General features: G+C 37.4%; 1 protein-coding gene across 3 annotated transcripts in view; it reads left to right on the plus strand.

The window, feature by feature from the left end:
- The window catches only part of SLC2A2 (solute carrier family 2 member 2), a 30,923-nt gene extending 23,608 nt beyond the window's left edge, over positions 1–7,315 (plus strand). For 2 of the 3 annotated variants that reach the window (XM_015088559.3, XM_053221212.1), the window contains 4 exons: positions 1,436–1,540; positions 4,885–4,986; positions 5,693–5,896; positions 5,980–7,315. In XM_015088559.3, the coding sequence (XP_014944045.1) occupies positions 1,436–1,540; positions 4,885–4,986; positions 5,693–5,896; positions 5,980–6,180 (612 nt within the window). In that variant the 3' untranslated portion in view covers positions 6,181–7,315. The remainder of the gene's footprint in view (positions 1–1,435; positions 1,541–4,884; positions 4,987–5,692; positions 5,897–5,979) is intronic. The other variant, XM_053221213.1, reaches the window with a different exon arrangement.
- Positions 7,316–11,463: the final 4,148 nt, after the last annotated feature.

Below are 11,463 nucleotides of genomic sequence, written 5' to 3' on the forward strand. Positions count from 1 at the left end.
CCTCACTCAACAAGCTGAATACTGCTCTTCTGTCATCTCTGTTCTCCTTTAAGGGGTCAGTGATGTTCATTTTAATCTAATACTCTATAAACCTTTGGGGTTTGGAGACCAATTTTGTAGGCTTTCTCTCAGTTCTGCCTGTATATATCCAGAGGCACAATACTTCATCTCTCCAAACCTTCCTGCTTTAGTTACCATCCCCATGCCTGACTTAGAGGCATCCAGGAAATGTGAGCCGAAGCTGTTGGGCAGCCTACAAATGTGGGATAGTGTCTAGTGTGCTGTAAGCCGCTCCTCACTGAACACAGTGGGTACAGTTCTCCTCTATCAGCCCCACCTGCAAGAAGAGGTGCCAGCCAGCAGGACAGGTTAACCGGGGAAGCAGTGAAAGAGGATGACAGAATGACAAAATGGCCTAAACAAGACCACTATAAACATAAAAACATAATTAGTAAGAAAGGCTATTAGAGAGATTGTGAAGATTTCTCCATGTCCACTGAGGATTAGTGAAAAATGTTGGATTAAATGTGGTAGCAACCAGAATTCTTACACACATGGGTGAGAGTGTCAGTTGGAAAATTGTTTGCCAGTATCCGTAAAGGGGAGCACATGCATACACTGTGGTCCAGCAGTTCTATCCCCAGGCATAAATATGTACGTCTTTCACCAAAAGGATTATACTAGAACGTTCACAACAGCACCCTTCGTAATCGCCAATGACAACTACCTAAATACCCATCAGTAGTAGATTGGGGAATAAATAGTGGTATATTAATACAACAAAGTACTAAGCAATGATAACACTGTACAAGCACACATAACCATATGGATGATCCTCACAAAGGTAATGTTGAAGCCAGATAACAAATAATTCACACAGTGTGATTCCAGTTATGGCAAGTACAAGACTAGGTGAAATTTATCATGATGTTAGAAGTTGAAGCATTTCCTTGGGAGAATAGGGGGACATTCTGGGAGCTTCTGGAGGACTAGACATGATTTATATCTTTATATGTGTGCTGCTTCCACAGGTATGTTCAGTTTGTGAAAATTAATTGATCTGTATACTTATGCTATGTGTACATTTTTTGTATGTATTTTATACCTTAACAAAAAGTTTAAAATTTTAAGTACATATAAAAAGAAAATGCAGATTCAGAGTTTTCAGCTAAATTTAAAGAGAACTTTAAGCAATCAGGAGTTTTAAATACTAAAGATTGATAGTGGCTTCTCATCGCAATCAGGAGTTTTAAATACTAAAGATTGATAGTGGCTTCTCATCGCCCTGAAGGATAGGACAGACAAAATCTTTAGGGCATTGTAGGGACCATGGTTCCATAGAAACAACTAAAACTAAACAACTTAAAATATTTCTTGCTTTCAAGCCATTAGTGCCAGGATTCTTGATTAAGGCTAAACTGTTATTACTTTACAGATATTTTACTACTCAACCAGCATTTTTCAGACTGCTGGAATCAGCCAACCTGTTTATGCAACCATTGGAGTTGGTGCCGTCAACATGGTTTTCACTGCTATCTCTGTGAGTTCATACCCTAGATAAGTATGCTGCTTGTTTCTCAGTTCAGAAATGGGAGAGGGGAGAACCTTGTAATCCAAAAGTGACCAATCACTTATTGTTCTATAGATGCAGAGAACCAAGTCAGTCACAAGAAGAGTCCTTTCTGTAAATAATGAACCACCAAGTATAACCAAGCAGGTGGATCACTGGTTATCCCCAGAGTAGGGATGCCAGTTAGTCACTCATTTGTGAATTAATAACTCACTTGGGACACAGAGGACTTCCTCTTTGTAAAAACACCTGGAGTCCTCCTTTGCTCTGTACTTAAATCTATTGGGATTGGTGACAGTCTGTCATTTCTATCAATATCGGGTCTTTTACCTGGGCTCCTCTCTTTCCGTGGTTGAAATTCTTTTTTTTATCCTGATGCCCTGGGGAAAATACTTAAAAAAAAAAAAAAGGTCTTCTGCAATAGATATATCTGTCTGTAACAGAATTAAACAGCCTCAGCAAATTCCTATGATATTTGGCTATTGGGCAGAGTTTCCAGAGAGCTCACAAGGCCATAACTTCCGGTGATGAGGTGATGCATAAAAGTCTGTGATATTATGAGAGATGAAGTAGAAGTGGTATAACTTGAAATGTTACTATTTTTGAAATGTTATTATTATTTTTTTCTGACAAGGGGAAAAAGTGATATAGTCCACTTAAGACCAAGTACCTTATATAAGGACTGATTCAATATCTTGACAATGATATTTAACATAAACAATTGAAGAATTAACGTAAACAAACAACAAAAAACTCCCCAAACTTCCCAACTCATGTAATTCATTCTAAGACGAGGACAATTGGGCTTATTTTTATCTTCAAATGCAGGATATTCAAAAAGTTCATGCTTTTCAATGTTGGTCACAATGCTGTCTGTACTCAATATACTTTAGTCAGTTGTTTTTCTTTCTCTGTGCATGGACTTTTAACTATTACCTTAGAATGGTCAATAAATTACAGCCCGTTTACCTAGATCAAAAAACAGATTTGTCCAGACTACATTAAACAGTGCTGGACCTTGGAAAGAGGAAAGAGAACAGATAACAAGGGAATACCAGCAGTTCTGTAGACATGCTTTTCATGATAATGCCTGTTCAAGCCAAAAGGCCACTTGAAATCGATGAAGGTCTGCTACTGGGATGTGATCCAAGGGACTACTCACATTCTTTTGTCTCCTGAGCTATGTTTGTTACAAGCCCCACTTCAAAATATTTTTTTAATATAGAGATTATGCTTAAAACATTTTATATGTAACAGGATTTGCTATGTAAAGCATCAGGTTGTCAAAATTGAGTAACCAAAACTCTAAATGCCTAAAAAGGAAACTACTGCAGAATTTCATTTTTGTCTCCCCTCCCCACCAATCCAGTTGGAATAGGAGGAGTTGCTTGTTGCCTTGAAAAGTATCCTTACTATTCTGAATATACCCTCTGAGAGTTTATCCTTTTATTCTGTGAAAGATTTTGAACAGATGAATGCCATAATTTTAAAAATAAGCTCTAATCAGCTACCTAATTAACCCTCCAGGGCTAAATTTTTTAATTACATGTATTTTTGGAAAGTTGTTTTAAGGCAGAAAAAGTACAAAAAGGATAGTCCCTAAGTCACCCAATTCCTCTCCCCCAAATTAACCAATGTGTATCCTTTCAAATAAAGATATGCACGTAGGAATATGCACTGATAGGATATTAATGTTTCATTGACTTGGAAGGGACATAATCAAACAATTTTTTTCTCTTGAATGAGTATTTGGGAAAAGAAAGATTTTCCTAACCCCATGCTGAATTATGCTTCCACATTCCATATTTTCTTCCACACTAATGGGCCGGGAGAAGAGGGCCTATAATGTTGAGAGAAAACAAAACAGAAGAATTGTGGAGGGAATGGGGAGACAGATGGATCTAGAGGAGAAGCAGTGGCTACTAAACTCCAAGGAGGCATCCAGAACCTGTGTGACACACATTGTCTTGGGCAAAGACAAGGGTTCTGGTTGGCAAACATCTCTAACCCCTGACCAAGTCTCACCCTGGGCCACACTCCTCCCCAAGTGCTCACCTAGCCTCAAGAAATGAGTCCAACTCAGTTTCCAAGGCATGTGGTTTTAGAATTTATTATCCTATTAGTAATAATTGTTCAGAAACAGCAGAAACATAGTAAAAGCCCTCATTCTTGAAGAAATGCTTCTATTTTCTTGATAGCTTTGACATGGTGTCATCAAGTCAACTTGGAAAGTCATACTGACAGAATCAAATTACATAGAGAAATGTTATGAACTTGGAAAATATTTGTTTCTCCTATTACCTTTTCAACAGTAAACGTGGGCTCTTTGCTCATCACCCTGAAGTGATTTGAAACCTGAAGATGCAATGCCTCTGAAATGAAAGGGGTTTTTGCTATAGGTGAAAACAAATGTTTCTCAGATATTTTCAGAGGCAGAGCTCAAGGGTATTGGATTGCTATAGATTTCCTGATAGATTTATGAGCCAAGCCAATTTAGTCATCGAAGTGAGAAACTATGACATAGTTTTTTGTGTGTGATTCACCAACCTTGGCAGTATTCCAAGAAGAAGAGTCTATTTAACAAATATTGGTCTTGGCTAATTGTAAATCTTAACCATTAATTGCAAAGGTCCACAGACCCAAAGGTATCAATGACACATCTCCTGAATTAGGATAAGAAAGCACTTTAAGCTTTTGCTTTGAAGTCTTATCTTTTCAAATAGATAATTCACTTCCAGCACCACATACATTTAGGGACACCAGAAAAATGCAGACCTGACTAATTGGTAAAGTGATCAAATTCTGTGAGTTGCCACGTGAATGGCCATAATTTGACTTTATTAGCAGTGAGAAAGTTGGATAAGAATGGTTGGCAACCCAACAGTTACATGATTTCAGGTGTCTGCAGTGCACAAAACCTTGTACTTGTAACAGGATAATTATCAAAAGATAAGTTAATGTCATTTTTTTATGTAGAGTCATTTTAAATGTATAAGAAATCTACTGGAAGAGATCCGAGAGGTACAGCCTCTTAATACTGTACTCAAGTGATAATTGTAGAGTGATGGTAAGGCCATGGCTCTTTCTCCAGAATCGCCTGTTGAAAGCAATGTGACTGAGTGAAGCTGGTATCTGTTAATTACTTCTGCTCACTGAGACCAGTTCTGCCACCTCAGGCAAGAGTCACTACCCCCACTCAGTTCCACATCTGTAAAAATGGGATTACAGAACTGTCTGTTTCCAGCTGTATAAATTAAAACGACCTCTTTGGCCATAAAAACCATTTAATTCAGTATGTTTTGAAACCTTCCTAGGTATTCCTTGTGGAGAAGACAGGGCGACGCTCTCTGTTTCTAATAGGAATGAGTGGGATGTTTGTCTGTGCTATCTTCATGTCCGTGGGACTTATACTACTGGTAAGTGTAGATTTTGGTCCTGAGATTTTTGGTTACCATATGATAGCACTTCTATGCTCCAGGTCAAAGTGTTTTGCATGTCAAAACATTTGAGATTGATTTAGGAGATAAAGCCAGAGGAACAGCATATAATGCAAAGGAGGAATGTAAAGAAAAAGGGAACTAGTGTTTTAGGTTTAAAGACTTCAACATCCCATTACTTGCAATTTATTATTGCACTTGTTACCAAGGGAGGCAGTGTCGCAAAATGGTCAGAGCATAGTCTCTGGGGTCAGCCCCAATCAGGTTCTAACACTGGCTCTGCCACTTGGCTACCTGTGTGACCTAGGGCAAGTCCCAGGACCTCTCCAACCTAGCACACTCATCCACCACTTCATGGTGGGTAATGCACTCCATCTGGCAACATTGATATGAATAGGAGCGAAGGTCAATGGATTCTTGCCTTGCCTCTTTCACAGGAAAAGAGTGACTGAGAGTCATATAGAGTCCTAATCCCGAGGATTTCCTATAACAGAGTTCAAAAGATTTAAGCACGACTCAGACTAGAATAAACTTGTGTCAGACTAGAATAATTTGTAGTTATTTACACATAAACATATCTAGAAGAGAGCTATGTCATCTCTGAACTCAATGAGAGCCTACTTAAAGGAAGAAGCTGCCAATAATCCCAGTTCCACTCTTTTTGTTGTTTTTGTTTATTCCTCAGAATAAGTTGGCTTGGATGAGTTACGTGAGCATGGTAGCCATCTTCCTCTTTGTCAGTTTCTTTGAAATTGGACCAGGCCCCATCCCCTGGTTCATGGTGGCGGAGTTCTTTAGTCAAGGACCGCGGCCTGCTGCTTTAGCAATAGCTGCATTCAGCAACTGGACCTGCAATTTCATTGTAGCTCTGTGTTTCCAGTACATTGCGGTAAGCAGCCTAATATTGTGCAGATTTGCTGAACAGTGGAGTAGAACGACGGCTAATTGGAACTCTATTTGTTCTCTGTGCAGAAGTTCTGTGGACCTTATGTGTTTTTCCTCTTCGCTGGAGTGGTCCTGGCCTTTACTCTGTTTACATTTTTCAAAGTTCCGGAAACCAAAGGAAAGTCCTTTGAGGAAATCGCGGCAGAATTCCGAAAGAAGAGTGGCTCAGCCCAAGCGCCCAAAGCCGCCGTGGAAATGGAATTCCTTGGAGCCTCAGAGACTGTGTAAAGATTATCTGATTTGGGACATGAAAAGGAATAGAAAGGAGGTTGTGTGTTTTCAAATAACAGTTCTTTGAGAATGTTATATCTACATCTTGAAGGATTGTTTTCTTTTTTAGAGAACGTTTCTGGGTTCTTCTCAGTAATGTCATCAAATATTACCAAAAAAAGTATTTTTTTTAAGTTAGAGCATCTATTTTTGATAGGAGGACTCTGTAATTAAGTAAACCAAAAGTCTAGCTCATTTTGCTCTCCCAAAGGGCAAGTACATTCTAATGTTGCTAGCTCTACTCTTTTTTTTTTTAAGAGGGGGTGCTGGGGAGGGGAAGAAAGAGAGAATCTTAAGCAGGCTCCGCACTCAGCACAGAGCCCAGCGTGGGGCTCAATCTCACAACTGTGAAATTGTGACGTGAGCCAAAATCAAGAGTCGGATGCTTAACTGACTTAGCCACTCAGGTATTCCCCCAGTTCTGTTTTTTATAACAAGGTTCTCCTGAAATGAAAGCTGTTTCAATATATCACGTTAATGCTTCGTTAAGCGTGTAGCTAGAAACCTGAAGATGCAACTAATTTACATATTTGCATATGATTATGTTGGAATTTTCTTACCTATGGACCTCATTCTAAAGATTTGGCTAGTGGCAATAAGGTCCGTGTTAAAATTGATAACTTTTCCTTTTCTCCCACTCAGCTTTTTTTCTTGCGTATTGAATTTATATTGTTTAATGTTTTATTTTGTATTTTCATGTGGAATGGTTTGTGAATATATTAAGATATGTGTATAAAGAAAAACTTTTATTTTTGGTAGGTTTACCAAATCTTTCAGAACTCAGGGAAAAACATTAGTTCCTTGGCTTCATTTTTTGTAAGATTAAACACTTGAAAAGAGTTTATTGGTCATGTAGCCTGGGTTATCAGTTATTACTATTATAAACTATGTTAATTCTTTGCTGGTTCAATCCTTGGAGCTATATTTTGGTTTGCTTTTAATATTGAACACAGCCTGGTTTTCTGAGCTGTGTTTTTATAAAATACATCCAAATAGTGATTAAGTTGGGCATTTTTGTATCTCCTCAAATGCTAAATAAGTTACAGCAGGCTAAGGGAAATTTGAAATAAAGGTTTGCTCTGTTTGTTAAAAAGGATTTTCTGAATTATGTTTCAAGACAAGGTGAAAGAAGAGGTTGGAGGATTCCTCAATGGGGGCTTCTGAAACTTCCTGAATGTTCAGTTTCAGACTTCATCAAAATCCCTATTTACATTTCTGGTTAGATGATCATCCCTTTTGATGTTTCTTCTTTGTCATGGCAATCTATGGATGCCATCTCAGCTATTCTATTGCTATTGCTAACATTTACTATGTACTATCTATGTGCCAGGCACTGTCCTAAGTGCTTTTACCTATGTAGGCAAATTGGAAATACACAAATCATTAAACAGACTCACTTACAGTCAGTTTTACAACTATGGAAATACAGTTCTGATGGATACCAAAGGCTTAGCAGGCAGCTAAAATATCTCCAGGCTGTTTTCCCCACAAAGTGGAGTACTGAGTCAATCCTTTCAACGTTTGCTTTAATGTGCTTAAAAGAAAGGCACTTTTTTAAAGTACTTTTTATGAGTGGAGGGAAAAAAAATGCAGAACACTAGTTTTTTGGTTTTGGTTTTTTTCCCTAAGTTGTTTACTTTTTACATAATTTGGCAGTCCAAACAACATAAAATTATTTCGTTTCACTTTGCTTTTTATTCCCTTTGGACCAATTTGGAATAAATTATTTTTACTTCAGACTTCAGGATACAGTTAAAGAGAGCTTAAATATTTCAGAAGATTTTTGTACTAACTTGTGAATCTAGGTAAAAATATGGGGACTCTGAACAGGGCAGGATCAGGGGAATGGCTCTTGTGTGGCTCTTGTCTGTCCTCTTGTTGGTGGTCTTTGAGAAGCCCAAAGTTACACTGATAAAGAAATTTAACATTTTTCTAGGTGATGAGTGATTTAATCAAATTGCTATTCCTGATCTCATTTACTAAGAAAAGTTAAGTTTAAATGAAGAACTCAAAAGATCACTTTTAACTTCTAATTGGTTATTTCAACTGACACACAGAAATTCAGAGCCTGAAGTTTTCTGCCTCAGAGAAACTGAAGTAATTTACAATGTTTCCCTTCCTTATTTTTTTCCTTGCAGGGATACAAGTGTGTTGAAAAGAAACCTTAAAGTCAAGTAATCAGCAGTAAAAGCGTTGTAGCCGGACAAAGGAACTAGCTTCACATAATAGAAACTCCTAGGTCTTCAATGGGATACCTCATAACAAATACTAAAATTGGCCCTGATTAACTAGATAGAATCCAAGGGAATTAGCTATGAGTTTGAACATTTAATTTTCATAGTAGTCTATGACGTTTGTGGAAGTGTTTTCATACCCTAACGTCCTAACAAATGTGACTTTTCTCTTAGCCTGTTAGAAGCATGATTGCAATTCTTGGTCTGGCCACTCACCTAACTATTGCCCACTGCCATCACCTCAGTGAAAGGGACTTCTCTAACTTTCTCCTCTATGCAGTCAACACTGTGATGGGGCTGAGATACACTAAGACACTGCCCGCCTCCTCCTCCAGGAGCTCACAGTCTAATAAGCAGTTCAGGAAGACCAGGGTATGAATATTCCCATCTGTGCCTTTCGCCATGCATGAACCTTGACGTGGAGGCCTCTCTGGTAAAATGGGCACAGCAGTATTACCTACCTCAGAGAGCTGTGAGCGTTGTAGTAGAGTTCCTGCTACACAGGAGGTGCTCAATAAATGTTACCTAGAATTAGTATTCATAAAGATACTGCTAAGATAAAAGTTTGTCGTATACAAGATAGTTCCAAATTTTTCCTTTCTTTTTTTAAAGTTTTCCCCCAAATGTATCTTTTGAATATAAGAAATTTTATAAATTCAAGATAATATTTTCTTACTTCAAGCAACAATCTTACAATGACAGGGGAATGGTAAAAATTAGGGGAGATATTAGGCTATTCTAATTCCTAAACCCAAACATCATTTCTAAGTTGGTTATGAGTTTTTATTGTATTTTTAAAGTTTGATTTTGCCTAAGTTATGTTATTTTTTAAGAGGTCACTGTAATATTATGTCTTGGATAATACCAAGTACACAGTAAAATGCTGTCTATTTAAATGTAATTCAACAAGATTATAATCACAGGACAAGACCAAACCTTCTTGGTAAACCTCAAAAATTGCAAAAGTGTTGTATGTACATGTAAACCCGTGTGCGTGCATAAGCTACTTCTGGCTAGCTTATTAAAACAAACACATGCAGGAAATAAGGCAACATTAGGCGATATCTTGTGTTTATGGGTGTCCTAAGCAGAGGTGTTGAGTAAAGGATAAAAGAATATATATTTTTCTTTATAATTCTATCCATGACCACTCCAGCCATCTGCTGGTGTTTTTACTGCTTTCTAATTTGGTGCACATTAGAAAGAATCATAGGGAAAAGAGACTTGTTGTAGTTAGGGGTATATATCCACTAAAGTTTTATGTCAATGAATACATTTCTGAACGCTTAGTGTTGCTTCCTTTTATATTAAAAATAACTACATTTAAGAAAATAAATATTGGTTTTTCTGTATATCCTGTTTCCTTCTCACAATATTGTTCCTATTCTCATTTTAAAGATAATATGTGAGTTACTTTTTTTCATTTATTTATTTTTTTATTTTAGTTTTTTAGGGAGCACACAAGCTGGGGTGGAGGCAGAGAGAGAGAGAGAGAGACAGAGAAAGAGAGAGAATCTTAAGTAGGTCCATACTCATCATGGAGTCCGATGCAGGGCTCAATCCCACAACACTGGGACCCTGACCCAACCTGAAATCAAGAGTCGGACACTCGGACACTCAACCGGCTGAGCCACCCAGGCACCCCTGTGAGTTACTTTTCAAATCCAAATTTTATTTCCGCCAGGCAATTGTTTCTATTATCATTGGTAGGAAAAACTAACCTGAAGGCCAGGTAAAAATAATTGAAGAGAAATAAATAACTCCCTTTGATAAAATAAAAATAATTTTATTCAGTAAATATTTAGTTGAGCTCTCACTATGAATAAGACACTTTGTTAAAATTTTGTGAAAGACGCAAAACTTGGAAAAAAAGGTCCATATCCTCAATTACTTGCATTCTCATAAAAGGGATAAAAGTTGAAAACAAATACAGTAAAAAGGAGAAAATAGAAAACAACTATAGTGGTTACTACATTTTTAAGTTGATATATAAAAGTTTTGTTTAAATAGCTGCAAAGGATGTAATTTTTTTAATATAGTATATATTGATATTTAAAATTGTTCTGCTTAGGGTACCTGGGTGGCTCCGTTGGCTAAGTATAAGACTCTTGATTTCAGCTCAAGTCATGATCTCACAGTTCAAGCCCCGCATCAGGCTCTGGGCTGACAGTGCAAAGCCTGCTTGGGATTCTCTTTCTCCCTGTCTCTCTGCGCCTCCCCCACTTGCTCTCTCTGTCTCTCTCTCAGTATAAAGAAACTTAAAAACAATTTTTTAAAAATTCTTTCCTCTATTTATCCAATGGAATTTAAATACCATAGTAATTGGTTACCACAGCCATTAAAATATATATGTACACATACATATGGGGTGCCTGGGTGGCTCAGTCAGTGGAGTGTCTGACTCTTGATTTCAGCTCAGGTCATTATCCCAGGGACATGGGGTCAAGCCTGGCATCGGGCTCCATGCTGAGTGTGGAAACTGCTTAAGATTCTCTCTCTGCCACTCTGCTCCATGCACATTCAGGCACACCCTCTCTCTCTCTAAAATATACATACATATATATATATATATATATATATATATACATATATATTAACAGTTGGAAATTTTACTGCATTCTTCTCTATTCTCGTATTTCCTCATTTCCTCCAAAGAATTTCATCCCAAATAATAAATTTGTATGCTTTAAAATAACTCTGATTATTCTATTGTGAGTTTCTGCAACAGAAATATCTATGATTTGAATTTTTATGTTCAAAAATGTCCCATGTCTATGGAAAAAGCCCAAGTGTCCAACTGATGAATGGATAAAGAATATGTGGTGTATATATGTACACATATATATACATATATATATATGTACACACACACACACACACACAATGGAATATTACTCAGCCATGAAAAAAATGGAATCTTAACATTTGCAAGGATATGGATGGAGCTAGAGTGTACAAGTCAGTTAAAGAAAGGCAGATGCCATATTATTTCACTCATATGTGGAAT

Source organism: Acinonyx jubatus, chromosome C2, assembly GCF_027475565.1.
Source record: "Acinonyx jubatus isolate Ajub_Pintada_27869175 chromosome C2, VMU_Ajub_asm_v1.0, whole genome shotgun sequence".
Taxonomy (NCBI): domain Eukaryota; kingdom Metazoa; phylum Chordata; class Mammalia; order Carnivora; family Felidae; genus Acinonyx; species Acinonyx jubatus.